This window comes from Argopecten irradians, chromosome 16 (genome assembly GCF_041381155.1).
Source record: "Argopecten irradians isolate NY chromosome 16, Ai_NY, whole genome shotgun sequence".
NCBI classification, from domain to species: domain Eukaryota; kingdom Metazoa; phylum Mollusca; class Bivalvia; order Pectinida; family Pectinidae; genus Argopecten; species Argopecten irradians.
Window position 1 is genome coordinate 13,728,892 of NC_091149.1, and position 27,762 is coordinate 13,756,653.

General features: G+C 34.2%; 1 protein-coding gene across 1 annotated transcript in view; it reads right to left on the reverse strand.

Annotated features, from left to right (window-relative positions):
• Positions 1 to 18,199: 18,199 nt before the first annotated feature.
• Positions 18,200 to 27,762, reverse strand: part of LOC138311126 (uncharacterized) — a 112,734-nt gene continuing 103,171 nt past the window's right edge. Inside the window, 11 exon segments of the mRNA XM_069252574.1 lie at positions 18,200 to 20,230; positions 20,527 to 20,641; positions 21,046 to 21,209; positions 21,819 to 22,031; positions 22,392 to 22,783; positions 23,213 to 23,814; positions 24,004 to 24,332; positions 24,690 to 24,776; positions 25,397 to 25,582; positions 26,981 to 27,136; positions 27,405 to 27,575. Coding sequence (XP_069108675.1) covers positions 20,033 to 20,230; positions 20,527 to 20,641; positions 21,046 to 21,209; positions 21,819 to 22,031; positions 22,392 to 22,783; positions 23,213 to 23,814; positions 24,004 to 24,332; positions 24,690 to 24,776; positions 25,397 to 25,582; positions 26,981 to 27,136; positions 27,405 to 27,575 — 2,613 coding nt within the window. The 3' untranslated portion in view covers positions 18,200 to 20,032.

The following is a 27,762-nucleotide window of genomic DNA, read 5'->3' on the forward strand; positions in this document are numbered from 1 at the left end:
TCTAGGTGTACTCCTGCGAGGCTGAATGACCAAACCTATCCGATACCTCATTTTATTTACCATTTTGGCCCAAATTTCTGGAATTCAGTATGCTGATGATTTTCCTGGTTATGGGTAAAGGGGAATATATTCTGACTAGAAATAGAAATATTATCGTTCCAGCCAAGCCAGTACTTAGTGGTACAAGTATTAGCTTCCCAAAAAGCTAAGAAGGCTACCATACAGAAGTATTTAATAGGAAGCAATAATAGGAAAGCTTGACGAATTGTTCTGTTCACAATTAGCTGTCATAGTTCTTATGACAATTCAGTTTTGAAGAATAATGATTTTAATGCTTTCACATTCAATGTAAAACATAATCAACTTCATGATATTCATGAAAGGGCCAATAGGCTACCTTTCCGAAACAAAAAATAAAAGTCTCTTTAAAACAATTATAACATAATAAAATTGATAATGATGGCCAAAGATGAGGTTACAACACTAACGAAGTTGAAGTTTTGCGGTCTGGCGCAGAAATAGTCAACTAACACGACGTCGGGAAACATAATACGACCTGCGTTATGAAACTTTGTTTTGTTTATTTTAATAAAGTTGTGCCTTGTGTGATTTCTGAGTATTATGTCCGACAGCCACAAAAAACATTCGGACTTCTCTGGGTTTATCTGATGATAATTTGTTTACAATAATTTTCCCACTGTTACCCCTTACACACATGAAATCTCCAACAACAAGTAACCAATCAACACACGTAAATCGTTTTGGCCAGCCAATCAAAGTAAACAGACTATTTATAACCATGTGAAATCCCAACAACATGGCAGGCAAAGCGACCGATTATAGCAATAATATCGAGGTGCGTGACTGTATTCACCGAACGACATAGTTTATGTCAATAGAGATTTAAATGCCGTTTACATGCATGTGTTTATATTCAATGTTCGTCACTGATAGATATTACCGTTATGACTTTCCTTTGTATTTTCCAAACTTACTAGACAGACCAGTCATATTATAAGAAAAACAAACAAGATATGTAATTTGTTATCTAAGCAGTTTGACCAACAGGGGCTGTCAGCCACATCCCTGGCTGTACCCGTCTACGTACGTACTAGAAGCCTGTAAATGTACCGAATGATATATAGTCTGTTACATGTATCTATAAATGTTTCGGTCCGTTCGAACGTCAGCATAACAACGCACATAATGTATTTGATTTATAATCCGTCTCTTATTAGGCCTACTCCGGAAATCCAAATCTGTGAAAATATTTTTCGCCCATCACAAGATCAGGAAAATAGTGAATTTCACACAAATGACAAATTTTTAAAGGGTGATCTCTGTCTCATTTGCAATACGGGGGGGGGGGGTGTACAAATTTAACTGTATGTGGAGTTCAAATATGTTCTGGAACATAGCAATTTTATCATGTATCCCTCTTCAGATACAGAAAACACTAATAGTTTTCCCTAAACAAATATAGTTTTTTATTAGATTCTTCAAACATGACATTTTTGTTTAGCATCATTGCATATAAGATCATGCATCCACATGATACAAATAAACAGAAACATCAAAGTTGGTCGGTCATGTCAGTGTTATACTGTATGGAAAATAACCGTTGATATTACTCCCTTGATCCTAACCCAAATCAACAATTTACATAATTCTTGAACAAGTATTTTAGGTAAAAAAAGTAATTCCACTTATAAATTTCTTTTTAAATGTGGAGTGCATATTGAAAATGTATTTTTTTGTTAAGCAGATTTTTAAATAATTCATTATGTACTGAAAACTACTGTATTTTATGCAATTCGGCATAAGTGCTGAAAAAGTTCATGAATCTGAACAACAACAAAAATCATTTTCTGGATATATTCATCCTATTAAAATAAAATTTTAAACGAAAATACAATAAATGATTTATATTTGACCCATAGATAACTTCATAAATTTCTCCAAGTTATGTATTATCCCATAACTTTATATTGGGGAAAAGGGAAAATTCTCAATTAAAAAAAGACCAAATTGGAGTTGTAATCCCCATTAATCCCAAAGTCCACGCCATAATGGCAATTTGAAAAATACAGAAATATATCCATATTTAGTTCAAAATTTGTGGATATTTGCCACCAAATGAGCTTTTCGTGAAGCTGAATTCAATCATTATTAGTAAACATCTTAACTTTATTTTCTTAATGTTTGCGGGGTTGAAATAACCACTTTCCCAACTTTCGATTCCTTATTTTTTCCCTCTATCAATACATACTTTAATCTTTATGAAAACCCAAAAATAAAACCCTATATTGGCTGAACTATTAACAAGGCTACTGAACTGAGAAATTAACAAGTTCTACAATAATATCTTTGAACTCTACAATAATAATGAAATAATACAATAAATAAACTGTTCCTTGAATGTAATTTAATCTTGTTACCAGTCTAACTGTACTACTGATAGATGATAGAGTGTCCATTGTTTTAACGCCATCAACATAGCAATTAAGTTGTGTATTATGTGGAGAATTATGTGGTGAGAAAATTGAAAATATAAAAGAGTGACAAAGGCTTGTAACAAACAAAGGTGAAATGACAGAATATTTCTTTTTAACTGAAAACAAATCATCTAAGTTACAACCTATTCAGAAGGATCTAACGATGTTTGCTGCCGTCGATGTGTGCGTAAATTGTTTATTATTGATATTATTATTATCAATCTGTCAAGAAACACGTGTGTCGACAAGCGAAAAACTTAAACTAAAACAACAAAACGTAATGTCTACAAGAACAAGTTTGTCCAAATCCAGTAAGTGGAAAGTTCTTTTTGAAATTGAAAATGCCAAGATTGAGTTTAATGGTACATACAATATCTGAATGCAATGTGCCTCATCTACAACTATTGATCTATAGCTTTCAATGCACGGTATTATACATATCTGTTATTAGTGATCTGTGATCTCCAATGAGTGACTCGGGGCTTGCACAAATGATGCCAATGCCACACAATAAGGTATATCTTGTAAATAGATGACATTGAGTCCTTTCTTTGAAATGTTCTCAGCTTGATATTTCATTAGTGCTACCAACGGTGAGATCACATACACAGATTTGATCAGACCTTAAGTTTCAAACTAGGGGTGATAAACTTGTAAAGAACTCTGTTGAGAAAGTCTTATCAACAACTTAGGGTCTTATGGCCAGCCTAATGTTCGTGTAAACTTCGCTATAATGTTTAATATGTATTTTCGTTTCCTTCACAGTTCTCTGACTTAATTATTCTCCTCTTAATTGATGAAAATGGTTCGCACAATGATAATTTCATGGAAAGTGTTTAACTGGATTGAACATTTAACACCGGTAATGAAGTCATAATCTAGACACTATATACATAGTTTCTTATATTTATGGCACAGGTATACTCAGTGATGTAAGTTATATAATGTTTGATGGTATGGGTAAAGTCAGGGATGTAATTAATATACGTTGTATAGTACGGATACAGTTAGGGATGTAAGTTACATATGTTGAATAGTACGGGTACAGCCAGGGATGTACGTTATATATGTTGTACAGCACGGGTGCTGTCAGGAATGTAAGTTATACATGTTGTACAGTGCTGGTACAGTCAAGGATGTAAGTTATATATGTTGTACAGTACGGGTACAGTGAGGGATGTAAGTTATATACATTTTGTATGTTGTATAGCACGAGTACAGTCAGGGATGTAATTTATATATAATGTATAGTACGGGTATGTTGAATAGTACGGGTACAGTCAGGTATGTATATATGTTATAAACGTTTGATAGTACAGTCAAGGATGTAATATATGTATATGTGTTGTATAGTATGGGTACAGTCAGGGATGTACGTTATACATGTTATACAGTTAGGGTACAGTCAGGGATGTAAGTTATATATGTTGTACAGCACTGGTACAGTCAGGGATGTAAGTTATATATGTTGTATAGTACGGGTACAGTCAGGGATGTAAGTTATATATGTTGTATAGTACGGGTACAGTCAGGGATGTAAGTTATATATGTTGTATAGGACGGGTACAGTCAGGGATGTAAGTTATATATGTTGTATAGTACGGGTACAGTCAGGGATGTAAGTTATATATGTTGTATAGGACGGGTACAGTCAGGGATGTAAGTTATATATGTTGTATAGTACGGGTACAGTCAGGGATGTAAGTTATATATGTTTGTATAGGACGGGTACAGTCAGGGATGTAAGTTATAAATGTTGTATAGTACGGGTACAGTCAGGGATGTAAGTTATATATGTTGTATAGGACGGGTACAGTCAGGGATGTTCGTTATATATGTTGTATGAGACGGGTACAGTCAGGGATGTAAGTTATATATGTTTGATATTACGGGTACACATGGTTGTAGGTTATATTTGTTGTATAGTACATATTTAGACAGAGATTTAATTCATATATGTTGTATAGCACGGATACAGTCAGGCATGTCAGTTATACATGTTGTATAGTGCCGGTACACTCAGGGATCGATGTAAGTAATATTTTTGTATAGTATACATGTATGTTTATAGTCCGGGTACAGTCTGGGATGCAACTTATTTATTATGCATAGGACATATTTAGACAGAGATTTAATTGATATATGTTGTATAATATTTTTACATTGTCAATACACCGAAAAAGTCTAGTAACTGAAATCAGTAGTGATACGGCTACAGTCACGGATGCGCCTGACTGCCCTTACTCTGTTTGACCTCGTGAAATTTATTTTCTACACACGTGCTGAACATGTGGTAATATTTCTACCTTATTGTCACGACTATATATTTTGTTTATTAGAATTCGATATGTATTCATCCGATGCCCAATGTCCTCGTACCTCCCTGGACACGACGACAAGGCTACGATGTAGCTGAAAGCGGACAACAGTCCCATGTGTAAAGTCATCAATCAAAGTAAATATACCCCGAACCAAACACAGATTTGGCCGAAAATATTTAAATCTAGAGGACATCCAAATAGATATTTCTATTTATTTTTTAAGTTTCTGTTTGCCTCTTTATTTTCAACGTAATTGCAAAACGAAAACTCTTTTTTTAAATCCCCGCAATGACTTCATAATGTTATTGTTTTCATTTTCCCGATAAAAGTGGCAGCAGCATCTTTCAAGCTCTAGTTAAAACACGTAAGGGCAAAAGCAAGCGCTCGCCCAGTAACAAAAAGATCACACCAAGTTCACAACGTTGATGCAAAGCATCAAAGATCGACCCCAACACTTTTGAAATGAAAATACAATTTAAAATACAATGCTAGTCTTATTTTTATCAGAATAAACGAAACCAATAAATCCTAGATAGAAAGACCCTAGCGGCATGTGAAACTATATATGTTACATGAATATTGAGGTTTCGACTTCATTTCGAAGTTCTCTCTTTCTAAAAAAAAATGCTTGATCGCGTAAGCTCTCTAGCTTGCCATAGACGTCAGCTTATCTGGAGTCCAGTACAGAATTTAGACATGAGATATACACTGCTACGGGAGTGGCAGGCAAGAAATGTTACCCCCTCATCTCTAGTTCAGCAGGAGGACTGTGTGTTCAATTCTTTTTTTCTTTTATTACCTTGAGCCTTTCGGCTCATCGGTTTGAAACAAACATATATACAAATACAATACACAAAAACCACACTCACATCCATGCTCTCGCCATACTTACATACACACTGATACACAAACAACCCTCGTAAGTATACATAAGGCTAGTGTAGAGGGATTTTGCTAATATTTAACTTATAAAATGTTATTTCTTATTTTATTACTTAATTTAATATATCTTGCTAAATTTGACAACTCTTTTTGTTCTCTGTTTCTAAAAGTTGAACTAATTTGTACATACTCGGTCTTATGAAGTAACATTTTTTCATAAAACGCTTTCTTAAAGCTAAATAACATTCACATTTTAAAATAAAATGAAACTCATCTTCAATGTCCTCACTGTTACAGTATCTGCATGTTCTTTCATTTCTTTCTAAATTGTTATACCTTCCCGTTTCAATGTTTAATTTGTGAGATGACAATCGTATTTTTGTTACTTCTCTTAAATTCATGACACAAATTGGTTTTGTTAAATAAGGTTGTAAGCAGAAATTTTGACCAATAAACTTGAACAATGAACACTTTGAAGAAGAATCAATTTTTTCTTTACATTCCTGCTTGAATATATCACATAATTTACATTTTATATACATCCCCAAACTGCCACAAATACCCCACCCCTATCCTAAATAATTCAGTTCTCCCTCCATCCAACCATTCACTTCCATTTTCTAACATTTCATGATAGCAAGCGTTCAAAACACAATTGTCAGTCTGTTTAAGTTTTATCCAATATTTGAAAATTTTAAGTTTTCTCCCTATTTCTAAAGGCATTCTTCCTAATTCTTGATATACCATAAAGTTTGCTGTAGTTTTTTTAACGCCCAATAATGGTTTACAAAAACCTAAATGAATTTTTTCTATGTCAGGCGCCTGATGAAACCCCCAAACTTCAGCCCCATAATTAAAGATACTACTGACATATATATCAAACTCAGATTATGTATTGTTTGTTTCTATTTTAATGTCCTTGCTGTGACTACGATATGGTATATATATAAGCACAAGGTTTTCCTGATTACTATACACCGTCAACTGTAGTACTTCATGGAAAGGTTCAATACTCTTAACCAACCTTCACCATGACGTGGGTATCATCGGGTTACTGGCTGGCTGATACACAAGGCCAGGATAGGGACTCTGAGGAATTAATCATTCAGATATATATGTATATATATGTATTAAATATATTCGCCCGAATTTTAAAATGATAATAATGACATAGGTTGTCACAAAAAAGGTCCGTAATGTTAAATAACGTTTAAATTTTTGGCCATTGATACACACATACACACGTACACGGAACAAAATCATAATTCAGCTATAAACGAATTATAACGTCAACGGCTGCAGGCTGCTGAGCTGCCAACACCTCTTCGTAGTGTAAATTGTGTTTCCATAAGAATGAGAGTTTTCCTTACTTACTCGCTGATGAGTTAAATTAATCAAATAAGAATCTTTCCAGATCGAACTCAGTAACATATCTTTCGGTGTATTAAAATAATTGCTTCCTAAAAGTTATACAAAAGCGTAACGTAAGAATTTTCATATCGCTATACATTATTACAGTATAATGTAATAGTGTAATATTTATAGTAACAGAAATAAAAGTTTTCCCTAAATACTCGCTAATGAGTTGCGTTACTGCTATCATAATCCTTTCAGGTCGAGCTTAGTATCATATCTTCGATATATTTAATCAATTGTTTCCTGTATGTAATATGCCGTAATCGTTGACGAAAGGCACACAAAAGATGCGACCCATAACTATACCTCCCTCAAACTACATCCGGCGAGATAAATATATCTTATTCTCTATAATAACAAATCAAACCAAAAATTTCGAATTATATGATATCTCAAATAAAATGCTTGTTATATCGGTATTCATTCGACGGATGATCTGTCTTAATACTTCCCCTTTAAAACAGCTTAACCTTACCGAGGATCGCTTACAGTTTTCTCCATCCTTCTCGCACCTTCCGGGTAGAAAAACAACTTTGTGAATGGGATGTGATATATAAATGACAATAGATAAAATAGGAGTGCTGCGAAACGCGTCACCGGAGCGTGAACCTCCGTATTACAGCTGATGATGAAATAGTATCACTGGTAACCCCAAATGTGTTTATATTGCCGAAACTTGTTACAACAACGACAGAATAGTTAATTTTTAACAAGTTTCGTCAGAATTAGCATATGTGCTTTTTTATTCAGTGTTAACCCTTAATATTAGCACTTTTCCTCAGAATTCCAATTCGATCAGAAAAGTTAACTATTCTGCCGTAAAATTAACTATTTTTCTGTCCGCTGTCGGCGCCGTGACGGCCGATTAACAAACCATCAGAGGCTATCAGTTACAAGTACCCTCCTTTAATTTGTTAACGTGCACGGCTATCTATTGCTACATAGTCGGGGTCAAACTCCTCCGGGCGCTCCGAGCCGTGACGTCCGAGTACACACGCACTGGTAGCCCTATTCTGTTAATTTTCGTTCTCCAACTATTATTTTAATCAAATTAGTTATTATTTTAAATATTTACGTTAGTTATATATGTTTTAATGTCATTATTAAGATTTTAGTTATTTTTTACTAATAGCATGTTATATTTTTGCTACTGGGTTATCTTTATCTTTGCATGAGTTAGTCTTTTATAAATGATGTTAGATTTAGTGACTGATGTTATTATTTATTGTGCATTGTTATTAATTTAATTTCCCTTGTTATTGCCAGCATATCACGTTAGTTTTATGTGGAACTTTGGTAGCATCAACAGAACAAATTATTTTTACGTGACCACGTTACAATTAAGTTGAAACGTTATTTTTTCGTGAAAGCGTTATTTTTTCCTTCAAATACCGCTTCCCCATAGTTCCCAGTGACCCACTACAGCGGCAGCGCACTGAGCCGGCGGGAGAGCTTCGCTAGTGCGTTGATCACCTACCTTTGACGAGAAACTCTGCAGAGGTGAGGAGGTTATACCCGATAATGCAACACCATAGATCGGCTGGCCACCACGTTAATCTTGTCAGAGATAGACTCTATATCGACGGCAAACTCTTTCAGGATTCTGCATGGAACACTGAAAACTCACGTCGAAAGGATGAAGAGTTGACTAGTTCTCCCGAAGAGGAAACCTTTCAGAAAAAGGTATATACTAACAGTCCTGAAAACATACACTACATAAATGACTTTGGTAAGAGAAAACGGACGGCATCTACTCCCAACAGTGCTGTGGATCGTCCTACCTCTAGAGCACGATTATCGTCTTTCGAGGCTGGTAATGGGTCTTTTGAAGCCAATGGTCATTCCAGCGAACGTCAGCCCCAACTTAACCTGAGAGGAGACAACGAGTCACGGAACGCCATTCAACCTGAGATAGTGAGGCGCGGAGAGTGACTGTACGGATTCTATATCCGTGGTTTCATGGAATATCGGGAAAGGTCTTTGCAAAAAGTTGAATGACAGTGACTTTTTAGAAACCATTAAAAATACCGATATTGTGTGCATTAGTGAATGTTGGATTTCAGAGGAAGGTTTGATATAATGTCCTGGTTATTCCAGTTTCGCATTTCCTTGAAAAATTGGAAGGGGAGGGGGCATAGTTATTTTTTATAAACATAATTCATTTAATAACATTAGAGTTGCACATAACACTTACGATTCAATAATAGGTCTGAAATACACCAAACAAAATTGTACAATTCATTTCATTTTTTGTTACTTTCCCCCGGAAAATAGTGTATTCTATACATCTAATAATACTGACTTGTTCCAGAGTTTAGAGGAAATACTTGTCAAATATAATAATGAAGGTTCGGTATACGTGCTTGGAGATCTTAATTCGAGAACAAGTGTTAGACATGATTTTATTGAGAATGACATACCAAATAATGATCTACTAGATAAATTAGAAAGTTTAACTACAACAGTGATGTAAACTTAGAGATTAGAAGTAATATGGATGAATATGTGAACTCATTTGGTAGAAGACTTTTATCGTTGTGTAAAGCTAGTGGTTTACGTATTGTCAATGGCCGTCACGAAGGTGACAGAGATGGAAGTTTCACTTTCTACCGTAAAAATGGAAAAAATACTATTGATTATTTATCGACATCTATTGAAAACTCTAATGCTATTATCATGTTTAAGTCTGAAAATTTTTAACGATTTTAGATCATGCACCTATCACTTTTAGAATACGATTGAATTATAAACATGAAGCTTTGTCTATAAATATACGATCTAGAAGTAAGGAAAGAGCTGAGTGTGAGTCTGTTAAATGGAAAAATGAAAATATTAACATCATTCGAAAAAGCTTGAGTGATTATTCAGGTAATTTGATGAATATAAGTAACAGAATATTTAGTTCCCAAAAAGATGTAAATGGTGTAATTGATGATTTTTGTCAAGTTATTGATGCCTGTGTTTTACCTTCTTGTGAAGTTCGTAAAGCGTATTCAAAGTGTAATATGTCTGAGCCAATTAGAGCTCAAAGGTGTGATGATAAATCATGGTTTACAAAGGAATGTAAGAAAAAAGTATGTTGACTATAAAAATGCATTGACAAATTTTAATAAAGTTAAGTCAGAAATTAATCATCATATACTTATTGACAAAAAAAAGAATACAAAAGATATGAGAATAAATTGAAAAGACAATACAAGAGACATGAAGGAGATATGTTAGATCTGATTCGAAAAAAATAATCCGAAACAATTCTTTGACTATTTCTCGAAACAAAAAGCTAAAGTAACGCAGTCGGATTTAAAGATTGATGATTTTTAAACCCACTTCAAAAACTTGAATAATAAGGAGTTTGACAACGACTACATTTCGAGTAACGGAGAGCCTATTTTTGAAGAGTCAGACATGCAGATAAGCACCGATGAAGTGTTAGCTGCCATACAAAATCTGAAAAGGGGCAAAAGCTGTAGCGAAGATAACATTTTAAATGAGGTTTTTATAGACTGTTCGAATTAACTACTTCTGTGTATTACTAATGTTTTCAATAGTATTTTCAAGTCTGTGTTTTTTTCCAGAGTCATGGTCAAAAGGTTGTGTAGTACCAATTTACAAAAAAGGTGATATCAATGACCCAAATAATTACAGGGGGTGACATTAGTTGGTTGTATGGGTAAATTACTCCCATCGATACTTAATAAAAGGCTGATGAAATGAGATCAGAAGTACAATGTAATAACAGATGCCCAATTTGGTTTTAAGCCTGGATGTTGTACAATTTATGCAATTTGTGTTTCAAAAACATTGATAAACAAAACTTTAAAAAGTACAAAAAGATTATATTACTGCTTTATAGATTATAAGAAAACATTTGATCCAATTGATAGAAGTATTTTATGGACTAAACTTATAAATCAGGGAATCGATGAAAACATACTAAATATCATTCAATCACTTTACCAAAATGTGAAATCTTGTATCAAATATAATGGATTTTTGTCTCAATATTATAGAAACACGATCGGTCTATTCCAAGGCGAAATATTGTCACTGATTTTGTACAGTTTATATGTCAATGATTGTGAAATGTGTTTTATTAGAGAGAATTAACTATCCATCAGTAGAAATTGGTTTGATTAACTTGTTTTTGATTATGTATGCAGATGATACAGTTCTACTCGCTGAGTCGCCCAAATCTTTGCAAGAAATTATTGATACGTTATATAAATATAATAACGATTGTAAGTTGACTCTTAATGTTGATAAGACAAAAATAATGATTTTCAGAAACGGGAGTAGACAGAGGGAAAATGAATATTGGACTTACAATAATGTTTACATTGATGTCGTCTACGAATTCAATTACCTTGGTATGTTAAACTCAAATTCATGTTGCAAATCAAGGAAGAAAAGCTTAGTTTTCCATATGTAGTAAGTTGAAAAATCATGCATTTATTATTTCGACACAATGTTCTATTTTGATACATATATTAATAGTATACTGGGATATGCAAGTGAAATTTGGGGACATCATAAAGCTCCTGATTTAGAAAAGGTGCACACTAACTTTTGCAAAAATGTTCTTGGAGTAAATAAAACAACTTTTAATGATTTTGTCTATTTAGAACTAGAAAGGTTGCCTTTGTATATAACCAGAAAAATTAAAATTTTGAAGTATTGGATAAAACTAAAAGGTACTTCTAACTGTATTTTAAAAGAATGTTAGATACCAGAATTGAAACTAATGATAAGTGGTCAATCAACATTTAAATGAACTAGCAAAAATTTGATTAGCATACCTCTGGAATGATAGTTACGTTGACTGTTATACATTTAATATTATTGAGAATAGAATTAATGAGGTATATAGACAAGAGGTTATCAACAATGACAGTTAAATGATAATTTTTATTTACCATTTTATTTAAGAAAGCCTATTTTGACACTGTATATAAAAATAAGAATTTCGGCACACTATCTGAATATTGAAAAGGGTAGAAAACAAAATATCCCACGAAAGAATAGATTTTTTTTATTAAATAGAATTATCCTTAAAGGAACATGAACCTTAAGACGTGTCAGACACCTTACTAAGTAATATATACCAGTTATTTTGCAAATGTGTCAAATAAAATAATCATAATGGAAATGCCATCATTCTATATTTTGAACTGGCCCGGGCGCTCCGAGCCGTGACGGCCGAGTACACACGCACTGGTAGCTCTTTTCTGTTAATTTTCGTTCTCCAACTGTTATTTTAATCAAATTAGTTATTATTTAAATATTTACGTTAGTTATATCTGTTTTACTGTTATTATTAAGATTTTAGTTATTTTTAACTAATAGCATGTCATTATTTTCTAGCACATGTTATATATTGCTACTGAGTTATCTTTATCTTTGTATGTGTTAGTCTTTTATATATGATGTTAGATTTAGTGACTGATGTTATTATTTATCATGCATTGCTATTAATTTAATTTCCCTTGATATTGCCAGCATATCACGTTAGTTTTATGTGGAACTTTAGCATGAACAGTACAAGTTATTTTTTACGTGACCACGTTACGATTAAGTAAAAAACGTTAAAACCAAAACAATGAACGCCATAAATATACTTACACCAAGCTTTATTCATTATCGGTATCCTACAACTACGAACTATAGAACGAATATACGTACCCGGCCTACTATACCTTTCGGCCGGGTACGAATTGGTCCCTATGTGTCGTTGTGGAGCAGCGCCTCCGAAAATCACTCGGGCACAACTTTCTATACTTTGTTGTAGGTTTCCGATTAATTTACGCATATACAAACATTTACATAATGTTGTTATCCTAAACAATCATAGCTACCATTCTTAATATCTACCGTACCGCTCACAAGACGTCAAATTCATAATTTGAAGACTTCCGGTAAAATTTCTCTTCAGAAAGGCCTTCATATGTATATGTAAAAAAATAATGTCTAGCTGAGAATTTGATATTTTATACGGTTTAATTTTTATTGTCTAGTAGGTAAACGATATAAAACAAATAAGATAAAATGCATGCAAACGTTTTAATAATGGTTTGCATAACTATTACTTTGCTCCATTAGCAGTAATAGGCACCAATTGTAGCTCTAAAGACGACATCATTATCTGTCTAAAAGTCTTTTGAGCTACAATATTGCAGCTATACGAACTAGTGCCTGCAAAACTTATCTTCTCCCATAAAAAACCACAATTTAATTTAAGGTAATCTAATCTTCCCCCTTACCATATTTGCACAATTATAGGTCATTGCAATGTCAGGAAGGATCCTAAAAACACGGAACTGACCGCCTGTGTATAACATACACTTAATGGCACATCAGCACCCCCCAGGTAAAGCACGGGTTGGTCTCATATCTCCCCAAAATAATTTTGAGTGAGAGCAATCATACGACAATCCAGTTGATGCACTGCCATTTTGTGCATATCAGCACTGTGCACATAAGCCTTGTATCTATATACATACATCGCATTAAATAGATATTCCATCTATAAATCTGTTGCTCTCCCCTGGGTAAATCATATAACATTGCTTCATATAACATATGATTTTCCATGGTGAACAAGAAATCCCCAGTGGTAATTAACACCAGTGAAGTTACTAGGTCGTCCCACCTGGTGCCTCAGGAGTGAACTAATTTTAGTTTTAAACTAAAATGCTTGTCTCCCTATAGTAAACATGGATGAGACCTAACAGAGCCTACCATGTCCCACCCTGTTTTCTTCGGGAGTGGACTAAAATCCCTGTCCCCCCATGGTTAATCATGGATGAGACCTAACCTAGAACTAGATTGAAGTCTGACTTGATTGCATGCGAGTCCGAATCCCTAGGATCCTGCCATACATTTGGATCAAATTCTGCTACGACAATTTGCTTCAATCATTTTACCATGCTTTTGTTTCCCTTAATTCTCTATTTCTTACATCCATTCCTGTAATGGCACAAAGCATGATTTGTTTGTTTGTTTTTCTTTGTTTTTATGTGTACCTGTATTTCATTTTTCCTTAAATTGTGTCGGTACAGGTAAGATTTGTGATCGTCATACCCAGCAGCATAATAAATTTCATTACACAATATACTTGTTTATCTATTGTCCCCGATAATTTTAGTATCTTTACAGACACTAGTCGCAGACTATACACTTATATATAATTAATAGCAACCATTGCTGAGTTATCAAATATAGCTTTAAAATATAAACAACAAAATAAAGAATAAGCTAAATGGTTAAGACTGTTTAGCTTAAAAAGCATTCAGATCGCGATATATCTATTTCACAAGTTAAAAAACTGCCATTTTGTGACAATGCACTACGAAGTCATCCTCAATCAACCACACATTCTCTTTAGCCGCTGCCAGCGTTGATTGCAGGTATAATATTAATAAGCTTGTCTTTAAATTCTGAAATTCAATGGTCGCTGAACCATGAGAATAATTTGAAAATTGACAACAAAGCACTTGTACCAGGGAATCCAGCACAGAACGTGAAAGGTGTCTTGTTGCGGTGGTTCCTCTCTGTATCATGGCCTACAATTGAAAAACTCAAAGCAGAAAAAAGGTACTGGTTAAAGCAAGGATAAAAGAACAATGCAACTACCTTAAAAACCCTCATATCAGAAAAAGGGGGTGGGAGGGAGGTAAACAAATTTGCACTGCCATGGACTATACAGATGGGTTCAAAAAGTTAAACAAGCATCCAAGTCAAAGAGACGCTTGAGATAACTGTAATCCTATTAATAAACACTCTAACAATCAGAGTTAGTTAGATGCTTAACTATATACAATCTTAAAGGATATTAAGGTAGCTCCATACTTTTGGGAAAACCCATGTCATTTTTTTCTAACAGGTCTTATTTTCTTGCATTTTTCATGTAGATTTCAAATCTGTAAAGATAAATGGGTGTTCTCGAACTACTTTTTGAGATATTTGAGCTTGAAATATACCATCCATGCAGATTTGCTGGCCGAAAATAGAAAATTCATAAAATTAAGTTTTCTGTAATATTAGGGTGAACGTAGTCTCGATCCTGTTGATTTTTTGTCCTAAAGTTCTAACGATAGAACAATATACAAAACTCTTGTATTTTTACAAATGCTAACTAATTTTTGTTATTTTCCAGGACCGTTTCTATACGTAATTATCATGTTTTGCCATATTTTCGCCCGTAAAAAATCAATGAATAGGCCAAAAAGAAAATGATAAAAACCCACATGTCAATTTCACAATATTTGTATATGATATGCCCAATATAATATATTTTTCAAATATCATATAAAAACATAGGGTCCTCGATCAAAATTTAACAATTTTGTAAGCTTGAAGTTTGTAAGTCACAACCCTACCCCCATTTTATCCAGTGCTAAGATGGGTCATATTTGACTATTTTTTGAAAATCATGCCGCAAAAGAACATTCCACATCAGTTCATATGTTTTTGTGATAGTATATCTGGTTTATGTCTGTTTTTATGATTTTCTCCAAATTTTGTGTTTAAAGAAAATCTGTATGCGATTTTTTTAGAATTTCGGTCCGGCGGGTCCCCTCTTATCATTTATAGCGACGAACGGCATTTCCGGTGTTTGAAAATCCATTCCCATTTACGACAGGGAACGCAAAAACCTCAGAGATAGCATATAATTTTCACTTCACTGCTTTTATTTGATTTATTTAATGATTGTAAACATTCAATATTATATGTAGACAATTTTCACCCATTGAAAAAATATCCAATCGGGATGTCGTGGCGTATCGGAAACCATTCTGGAATTCAAAACAACCTCCGCAACTTCCGGTAAAGCGTCATATGAATTGGCGCGGTTTTCAAAAGTATGGACCTACCTTAAGGACGCACCTCCGCTAATCTTGGACAGCTAATCGGCGATCAGCTGACCCAGAGAATTGTCTGTTTTAACCGGCATTTATCATTCATAATTGGATTAATGCATTTATTTTTTCATGAAAGCGTTATTTTGTCATGCAAATACCGCTTCCCCATTGTTCCCAGTGACCCCCTACGGCGGCAGCGTAGTGAGCCGGCGGGATAGTACACTAGTGCGTTGATCACCGACCCATGACGAGAGCACGCGTGCGGCTCACAATATTTGTCGACTATATCGCTACCGCATCACATGTGCTGTGCGATCTGTGCAACTGAACATGGAGTATACAGTTTTCAGTTACTATATTTCTCCCGAGTTTGCTTTAACTGTTTTAACAGTTATTGTGCAAATGTGTCAAATAAAATAATTATAATGAAAATTCCATCTTTCGGTATTTTGAACCGGCCAGGGAGCTCCGAGCCGTGACGGCCGAGTACACACGCACTGGTAGCCCTATTCTGTTAATTTTCGTTCTCAAACTGTTATTTTTTTACGGTTGTTTCTGGTTGATACATGTATCTCTCTTTCAAAAAAAAAAAAGTTTTGTAAATGTAAATCTTTATTTGTAGTCTTCAGAGTATTTACTTGTACTTTAATATCTAAATTACATTTCCACGCTTTGACATTTTCCTAACCACTTATACGTAGTTATAAATGTAATTTATTGTTGTGGTCTTGAACATTGTTTCCGCCAAGGATTTATAAGTCCTTGATTCCGCTAACAAGAAATTCTACATTCAATTTATATGTCAACATATAAAAGAGTTCTGATGATGTAAAATAACATCATCTTAAAAGATGTCTGGATTGTATTCTTGAAAAGTGTCCCTATTTAGTCTCAATAAACAGCAAGGTAGCGACGATTCCGCGTCTGGCCTTCCACAAACCGTTCGCCTTCCTTGCTTTGTCTATTACAACTCGACTTTTAAAGATTGTGTTTATTTCAGAACCTGCTAACCGTGTCCAAGCTAAATACTTCGGATGTTGCTAATGCATTGACAGATGGAAAATCACCAACAGCATCTCTGGTAAGTTCAAAGATATTTTAGCTCAGTGTTCGTCCGTCCCTAACATGCCAAAATTGTTTACTAGTCACATATAACTTTGATATAAAAACAGAAACATCATTGGGGAAGGGAACACATACATATTGGCTCTGACCCCCAGGAGCAGGAGGGGCGGGATCTGTCACATATAGGGAAAATTGCTACTAGTTCTAGTGTTCTGGATAGATTGTTACCAGATGTGGTGAGAAACATCCTTTGGAGAAGGTGAAAGGAGTTTAAATAAATATTGGCTCCGATAGAGACATAGACAGAGACATGGTCAGAGAGGGGAGCATTGGGAAAAATAGAAGAGACATAGTTCCTTTAAATTCGTTGTTTATATGTTTTATATGCAGAAATTTCAATCAGATTTGGTCAGAAACATCCTTGAGAGGGAGGGAGGGAACATATTTTGTTTAAATATTGAATCTGACCCGATGTGGAAGAAGGGATCTGGGCACAATAGGGGTAAATAGAGGTAAGTTCTTTAAATTGTTTCTGGTCATAAAGTTCTAGATTGTGTCCTTTCGGGAGTGGAATTCACAAATGATTTGATATGAATGATGAATCTGAACCACAAAGCCCCTCTCCCATCAGAATGGGACTTAATAAGAATTGGGGTAAATTAATTTTAATACCATCCTTGGATAAAGGGAACCCAATGGTATCCGGAAGTTTGGTGTAAAATATTTTGTCACCATTTGCCAGATGAATGGCGTCCTGTTAGGATTTGTTGAAATGCTTCATTCTCCTTGAAATTTTGTATTTTTGCCGTAATCATTGCAATATCCAGGCGAGTGATACAAGCTCTCTGGGGTTATTTTTTGTTTAACTGAGATCTTTGAAGTCAATAGACTTCTAGAAATATGCTTTGAAATACATCTGTTTAGTTTGGTTTCGTGTTCTTTTAACAGTCAGGGTCATTGAATGACCTGGGACATGTTTATGTGGTGGAGAAACGCCACTGACATGTATGGTTAATATTAGCAACTGCCTCGTGTGGGATTTGATCATGAACTCGTGACCCAGAGGTTGATGTTTTGTGATATGTCTGAACCACTTAGCACTGCGACACCTTGATGCACATACAACAGGCATTCTATTATCAAACAGAACAAACGTCAATAATTATTTTTTAAATTTTTATTATTTTTAGATTTTTTTAATTTAGTTTTTTTTATACAGAAAAATAAACAATTGTATATGTTAACCGGAGTCTGGGGGGAATCGTCATATTTTTAAAAATATTCAAGTTTACAGAATAATTTTGATTAATTATGCAACAAATTTATTGCTTTCCCCTTTCTACTTTAATTCAAAACTGCACCAGACATAATATTGTTATCATTATCTTTAAATAATATTTCGTTTCTATTTCTCTGTGACTAATATGTTAATCTTAAAGTTTCTCAAAATTTGGAAGTTTATCATAAAGTAAATTATCTTGTATTCTGTTGCATAATTAATGGACCAGCCACAAAAATATGTATGTAAAAAACATGGCAATCAAATATATATATTTATCTACAGTAAACTTCTAAACAAATATTAGATACATTGCATCAAAAATTAACACCCCTCCCGTCAAATTAGACATAAATACGAAAATCAAAATACTTTATTTGGACGGAAACAATATCTGATTATATCCATGGAATGTAAATATTAGTAACTTGGAATGTAAACAGAAATAAATTGAAAATTAATGAAATCAAAGTTATAGATATTTTTGTATAAATCTTTATAACACACCAAATTGTGCTGATCGTCATGAAAGTCGTAAAGAAAAATAAATAAGATATTAAAACTACATAATACGAAGTACGATGGTAGCAACAATCTTTATTTGCACCTGCAGTTTTTCTTTTTGAAAAGAAAGAACTATTATTCTGGTCCGGCCAAAATATTTTGATTATAAGAATAAATCTCAGAATGATTGACAAACTGGGTCTGTCGTCAAATAAAAAATGTTGCCAGCTAACAATGGATAATATTAGAAATTTTAGAATTCTGCTTATCCTTATCTCTAAGTAAAATTTTAAAATATATTTTGAATTTATCTCTGTTACTTTTTGTACATGTTCCAAAATAACTTTTCATATACTCACTTTAAATTCTATGTATTCCTTTAAACATAAATTGCATATGATTTTCAAATTAAATTACGACAACGAAATCATAATCTTTCAATTTTACAAAATATTAGAAAAGAGAGCACATTCTTAAAGTTGAAATAGCTTCCATAGAAAAGTTCAAAATTCATAATTAACATTATCAAGTATAGAGAAATGAAATAAAGCAGACAATGTATATTTTTAATATTAGTAACAAATATAATATAAATGGAAAAAAAATGGCAAAATTATATAAAAGTGTATCACAATTTTTCGTTGGGACGGTTTTAAGTTTTTTTGGGACTAATACACAATGTCAAAAGAACAACTGTTTTGTATAATACATACAATAAATATCTAAATTATGGACGGCAATTTTTTATTATATGTTTTTTTCTCCCGAAAAAGTTTCTGAATAAAGCAATGTATGATTAGGATGTCTAAATACTATAACTGTTATAAATATTTTCGAAAAGCACTTTAACAATGAAATTTTTCAAGCTACAAGGAGAAATTTAGTTGTAGAATTTTTCAAAATACACTCTTTAAATTTCTTATCTTTACATTCACACTTAATCTAAAATACATCAATGTCCATCCAAAAAATATAATCCCAAATAGATCTATATCATTAGTTTTCACACCTGTCTTGTAACGTTGATCACCAAAGAATGGAGAAGAATTCTTTAAAACAGAATTTTTGACAGAGAAAACACCCACTGTTGATATATCTTAAAAAATGTCCGTACGTTTGTCCCACTTTAATACAGTGTGTTTGTCTATTTGAATCAACACTGTCACATGCTAAAAATGAATCCTAGTTGTTGCTCGAATTGTTCACAGAAAGTTATCTTCTCTTAGATTTGAGTTCTTTTTCTTTCTTTGCTATGTCTGCCTCCAGACACGAAATTCGCTTCAGCAGATCATTTTTCTTGGCAAGGACTGTCACTAACTGATCACGAGCCTGACTTAACCGATCTCCAGCAGATGGATTCTGTTCCAACTCCTTAATACCTTGTCGAAGATCAGCCTCCGATTTCATTGCCTGATGCAGAAAAAAAGTGATTATTTTGTTTAAAACAAATAATTATATTGGTTGTAAACATTATGACTTAACTTCATTTTCAATATTTTGGTAGATGACTATGATATCTTATAACGGTCAGCTTTGTGAGTCTAGATATATGTCTCAACCTCTTTCTAGAGTTTCTCTTGTCAGAACGTAGCTTAATTTGAATTGGTTTTCTTACAAACAAAAACGTAAAAGAGATGTCAAACATTATCACCACAGAGTCAAAATTAATTCAACTTTACAAATAATCAAAACGTAGGTAGACCAACCTCTGCGAGGTCTTTGTTCATTGCATCATTCCTCGTCTCCATGTCAACCAGTTGAGTGTCCAGGACGTCTCTAGGGGACTTCATGGGGGGCATGTTCCTCGGCCGTCTTAACGGACTGTGGGAAGAGAGTCGTAGTATTATAAATACAGTTTAGATTCTAATATCCTGATTATATTTCTTGCTCTTTTCCTATTGTTTGGGACAGTGTCGGTCAACTGGTCAAGAAGTTTCAAAATTCTACCACTAGCCCTTCTCCGAGAAGTTATGAGTTGAAAACATACATAGGCTACTTATTAGGTTTTGATTTAATGTATGTGGTTTTTGGCTGGGATTAAGCCCTTATTGACATTGATTTTAGGTCTAAGCGTTTTTTTATTTGTTTTTTTTCCCCTCTTTTTTTGAGGATTAAAGCTGATGACTTTTTGATCAGATGTCTTCCTAAGGAACACATGCACTGCTGAACTAAAGAATTATTCACATATGTAAATCATTAGATTTGTATTGCTACACATTTCTCACCTTGGTCGTGGTGACGGTGTCGGACTTCTGATGCCTTTGAGTTCTGACATACGAGAACTGACGAAGTCACTGGACGCTAAGACACCACCCTTTGATGCGAGGTACTGCCGTAAACGGGCGTTACTGGCAAGAGTCTCGGAACCATACAATCTCTGTGACATTTGCTGTGAAATGAAAGATGTCAATATTTATTGAAATAAAAACATATCATTGTGATATTTAAGTTACCATATATTGGGTAACAAATCAAGCCATATATTGCATCGAGTTCACCATCTTTTTATCATACCCGGTATAGAAATGCGGTAATTTCCTTTGTTTTGTTTCTTCTCTTCAATTTCGTACGAAGATCTCAATAAAAACCGTATTTATACATTTCTCATTCTCTTATCAATATGAATTTGATTTCGTTAAAGTTGGAAAATTGGTCTGATGCAGTTCAATAAGGAAGTCAAGGGCTACTACATGTATAGGTTGCTTATTCACAGGACAATTAACCCTACAGAGATCTAAAATGTTACCTGGTCTGAGAAGCTGCTTATTCACGGGATAATTAATCCTACATACAGACAGATTTGAAATATTACCTAGTCTGAGAAACTGTTTATTCACAGGACAGTTAACCCTACCGACAGATCTAAAATGTTACCTGGTCTGAGAAGCTGCTTATTCACGGGACAATAAACCCTAAAGATAGATCTAAAATGTTACCTTGTCTGAGAAGCTGCTTATTCACGGGACAATTAACCCTATCTACATATCTAAAATGTTACCTGGTCTGAGAAGTCCAGCCTTGTCGGTCCATCAATCTTCATATCCACAATCTCATCAATCATAAGTATCTTCTCATCTTGGTTTTTCACACTACCCAAAGCCTGTTCAAGAGCCACTCTGCTATTGGTCGACGATGAGCCAATGAGATTCTGTGTCGTTGGTGTGTTTCTTGCTCTTGAGAAGAACATGTCTTGGCAGACAACTCGTAATCCCTGAAATTGTAGAATTGGATACAATATTTTACAACTGAACTTAATTGGATTTCATGCAATATTTTTACACTAATGCAGAGGAACCTAAACTAGATATCTTAGCAGTGTTACCTTTCGCTAGGGAATTTCTTAGGAAAGTTTAAAAAATAGACTATTTTATGAGAAATATGACGATAGATATAGAATTATGGATAATGATATCATATTTTCAGTTACTTTAAGGCTTAAGGATTTGGTGTACAAAAAAATACAAAATTCCATTCATTACATATAAATAAAATCCCTATCAAAATAGAAGCCTTGTAATGATTTTGATTTGATTAAATATTGAGTCGATAGCTAACATATATTATTTCTCACCTTGTAGAACTCTCTCATAAACAGCGTATTGCTATCATCAGTCATGTCTCCTGATTTGATATGTGCCAATGAATGTAAAATCACAACCACAAATTCACCAATGGAGTCCATTCTCTCACGACGTACGAACAAGATCTTACGAGCGTGTTCGAAATGCACTGAATTCCTAAAGGCATTGCGATCATAATTGTTCTTAGGAAGATTTGAGGCCAGGAGTAGACTGACTTCCGGAGTTCCAATGGCCTGGTGAAGCATTCGGATAATGAACACACCGAAACGATACACAACAAACTGACTAGGAGATATGTTATTGATGTTGACCGGGGCAAGGTCACCTTTAGATTCCCACTGAGCGTCCTTCACGTCGAGGTACGACCTTGAGTAGTCAGCACCTGAAATAAAGTAAAGTTTTGGTAAAGCTAGATGATTCAAATAGAGTAAAGGTTTGGCAAAGCTAGGTGATTCAAATAGAGTAAAGGTTTTGGTAAAGCAAGGTGATTCAAATACTAATAGAGTAAATGTTTGGTAATTGTTCATAAAATTGCAGCTCATGTCACTTGCAGTGATGTGAATGGTTTTTATCACGGAGATTAAAATGAATTTTGGACTGAAATTTGATTGTGCTGACATAAGAACATTTACAATTTGTTTATCAACATAGTATAAGTATTGCGCAGTATGGTATTAATGACAGAATATTCAAAATATTAGAAATTTAAACTCCAAATAGTAAATAGCAAAACGATTTTATGATACAAAACTTGTCCATCTGACAGACAACAGTTCAGAATATTCAAATAACTCGTCTTAAAAATACTTACCAAGTACTCTGTTGAGTGAGCCCGATCCGCCTTCGCTGTTATCCAACATGTCCGCCAGATCGTTGATCTGTTTGAACAGAGGTGACATCATCAACATGTTAACCCAGTCCTGCTCTGCGTTGCCTGTCGATGTAAATCCGCCTGACGCTCCTGTGGACGCTGGAGTAGGTACACTGGCTAGACCAAACTGGTCTTTATCAGCAGATTTAGGTAGACTGCTCTGGAGCATGCCTTCTTGCTGTCTACTGACTAGATCAGCCTTCTGATCTTGGTTACTGTCCATCAAACTCTGTTTCTCAAGCTTAGCCCGTTCAGCGGCGAGACGACGCTGCTTTCTAGCATCCAGACGAGACTTTAACGTTTCTTTACTCCGTGTGTGGTCCTTCTGCATGGTCTCCTTTAATCTTGACATGTTTTCGTCATGTTCTCTCATGAGACGCGTTTTCTCATCTTCACTGACATTAGACTTTTTGATTTCCTCTTTCTGTCTGCGATCACGCTCTTCCAGTTGTTGCTTTCTCAATCTTTCCTTTTCTGCCTCGCGCTCACGGGCCCTTTGTGCTTCAAGCTCCTCTTCCCTCTCTAGATCTTGTTCCATTTTTCTGTGGAGGTAAAAGATCAGATTGATTATACTCTTTAAAGTAAAAGTCTTAATTTATTTTGTTTATGTGATTGACAAGGATACTCGAAGTTATTCTTGGCACCAAGCCCTGTAATTTTGGGTATGTTCTATACTATGAAAATACCAAAAATAGACCTATTGATAGAATCTATACAGAAACCTATATTACCGGAGATTTTCCACCAGTGCACGCTTTCTCTCCTCTTCTCTCTGTTTCTCCTCAGCCTTTCGTCTCTCCAGTTCTTCCTGCATCTTCTTCATGATGCTGTTCTTGTAATGCTTGGCTTCCTCCATGGCCAAACGAGCCTCCTCCTGGTACTGTTTGTACAGTTCCTCACTGGGTGAGTACCGTTTCATGGCGTCAGCTAGTTCCTGTAGCTGTTTCTCCTTCAGTTCGAGCCGGGCGTACATCTGTTGAACCTCCTGTTGGGGAGTGGTCTCCTTCTCGGCCTGTGTAATCAGTTGTGTCGTCAAGTTGTCAAAGTCCTTCAATGTTTTCTGAATAATTGAAAGAAAAAACGAAATTTAACTTTCATTTCAGATTCTGTTTTTTAAGATTTTGAGTGATGGAATGGAGGTTTTAAATTTAAGACACATTTTAAATTTTAGCATTTCCAATGTAAAAGACATAAGTATCATTCTTTCTCCTTTTGTTAAAATATTAGGCAATCGATATTATATTATATATCGACATTTTAAACAAATCATCCTCTTTAACCGCCAGCATAAAGACATTTCAGTTTAGCTTGTGTAAAATAGGGTAAATCTGTTTGCTTAATGCTGTTTCTTTCAATTATCCTCATTAGTGCTCGTTATTATTTCATTTCTTTTACTGAAATTTGCCATTCCACTTACCTCCTGCTGTTTCTTAAGCTGTTCCTTCCTCCTAGCTAACTCCTCTGGGGACATGTCTCCAGCATTAGCTATCAGGTCTCGCATTTCCTAGAACAAAGTTAAATGCTTAATATAAAATTGCATCCTTATCATGACTTTTTAGAAGTTAAATTATATATATATAAACTTTATTTCTTTTACATCGATTACGAAACAAGTTATACGACTTAGATCTTAGACTTAGACTGCAAATCAGTCTCGATGGCCCGCATGTAAGCGCGCGAGGGGTCTTAGTTTGGGAGGAAACCGGAGTGCCCGGAGAAAACCCACGTGATCGGGCAGATGACCCCTAACCTTCTCACGTCTATGCCGGGGATCGAACCCCGGCCGGCTAGGTGAAAGGCGAACGGCTTAACCACTACACCACCCGATCAAAATTGACCTGACCTGATATAATTATTACACTCTGAATTTCTTAATAATGGAGTATTTCATTGTTAGTAATGACCAAATATTTCATAATGCATTGAAGTACACTGAAATCAAATTTCTTCCGTTACCATGGTCAAGTCAACTTTGAGTTCATGCGGTTTAGCTGTCTATTGAAGTAAGTGAAGATGATTCTTAATTTTTACTGAAGGAACACATGACTCCATACAGGATCATAAAGTAACAGTAGATAACTTAAGAAAATATTGTTAAATGGGAGTAGATAATTCTATATATACCTGTTCAAATGTTCCCAGTAAAGCGTCTCTCTGCTTCTGTCGATTCTCATCAATGTCAATGCATGCTTTCTTCCTCATGGCCTCCAACTCGCGTGCCAGCTGGTCTTCTAGATGGATGGCCTCCTTGAGGTGGCGCTGTCGTAGCACGGAGTAGATCATATTCTCGGCCTCCTCACTGTTCTTGTTCTGATAACATAACAAATGTCAAAGGTCAGCATTTCACTGAAGAATTGTCCATACATATAAACACCGATAATTAAAACATAGTTATTTATTATGTACCATGAATGATGAGTCGATACAATATAGGGTCTATTTTTCTTATCTACAATTTTAAGATTAACCCCGATATATATATAAGGAAACATAATTACGGATAATGCTATATGAATTTTACTCAATAAAACACCATACGTTATATTGTTTTCATTTGAAAATTCTTAAAAAAATAATTCAGTTGTAATATAATCGTAATTTGTAGAGAAATTCAATGATGAAAGAGTAAACTTTTAAGTTTGAATCATAAAACTTTCAACAACCATGTTAATTATGATATGTTAAGCTATTGTAAACCAAAACAAAACATCTGTTTCACACTGACATAGTGATACTGTGGTGTTAAATATTCAACATGTAACACCCAACAAAAAACGAAAACTAACAAAATAAACGAGTGAGCGAATCATCCCTTCTGAATCAATATTCAATGTGTAAGCTGTAAGTTAAAATATGAATTTCATAGTTCATCCAAATTTTATTGAATATATTTTGATAAGTAGATCCGATGTTCCAATATTTTAATTATTTTGCAACAAAGAATAATTAATAGATATATGTCTTTATGTTAATGAAGTTAATGTTACATAATGATCCGTTTTAGTACTCATCAAATATGTTAATACTTGACTGCCTGTTAAGTTGCAATCTATTAAATTCCCAACTTTTAACAACAAACTTTGTCAAAAAATTCATGACATCGATAATAATTCTATCCGTGTGTGCTATTGTAGTCGAGTATATGAATACGACAAGAAAATAACATGCTTTTGAAGGTTTCATCACGGAAAAGAACAAAAACATCAACTTTGCCTAATCAACGGTCTTTCTAATAAAAAAAAATTGTTAGAACACAATATCAATAAACATTATATATAAGTCCACATTCCACATGCATACATTAAAATATTGTGATGAAGCGTTAACATTCACATCAACAGACAACATCAGTCTAACAAAATAAAAATATTTCTGTGCGACACGATTACCTTTCCCTTCTTTCCTTTGTTCATGGTCTGAAATTCATCATATTTTCAAAATAACATTGAAACTTAATCGTTAAGATTCATTTCCTTTATTTTGTGGTGTCATTTTAAATCATTCTATATCTTAAAGATACTACTTATACCTTAGTCACCTTTTCATGCTAGAATTTTTGTAGATTTCATTTAGAAGAAACTTTGCTTTGATTCAAACAGACTTCTTTCACATAAATATTGTTGCAAAAGTAGACAACTTTTTTTTGGTTGAACATTTTCTGTCAAATGCATATCTTGAATATATAATTGCTTTCGAAAACTATCTTACCTTGACACTTTCCACCAGAGTTGAGTTTTCAACATTGCGTGCGATTTTGTCGTTAACCTTGTCCCGTTCCTGCTGTTGCCGAGACAACTCCTTAGCCATCTCGATGTCATGTTTTTGAGCCAGCTGTTCAGCTCGTAATCTCTTTCTCTTCTCAATCTGTAAAGTTTTTAATAAGTCCATTTAGATTAATCTTCATTTCACTTGTATACATTACTCTCATTCACAAACTTTGAGAAAAAAAATGTTTACAGTTTTTGCAGGTTGAAAATGTTAAGCTCATTTGTTTTTATATTTGCAGAAACAATTTCATTTCCCCAATGTTTGATAAAATTGGACCCCCCCCCAAAAAAAAAAAATTGATTTCACAACATGTTACCAGAATTTAGGAAATATTAATAATTTACAATTTTGTAGGATCACTTACTCGTTCTGACAGAGCGTTCTTCTGTCTATCCTTCTCCTTATCTAAATTCTCCCCAAGAGCTTCCATTTCCTTTCTGTGAGCTGCCAATAATTTCTCATACTCTGCATCGTTCAGATTTTTATGATGTAAGGCGACATCACGATCAAACTTACTCTGATGAGCAGCCATAGCCTGTTAAGAAAAAACATGGTTAATATGTATTTTTGGACAAAAACATTTTTATTATAGTTCTTGGTTATATTATATCATCATATAGTAAATTTTGATATTCGTATAAAATACTCTGTTACATTAAACTTCGATACTAATAAATAATAGCAATTCCCAACAGGATGACAGTACATGTGGCTCATCAATA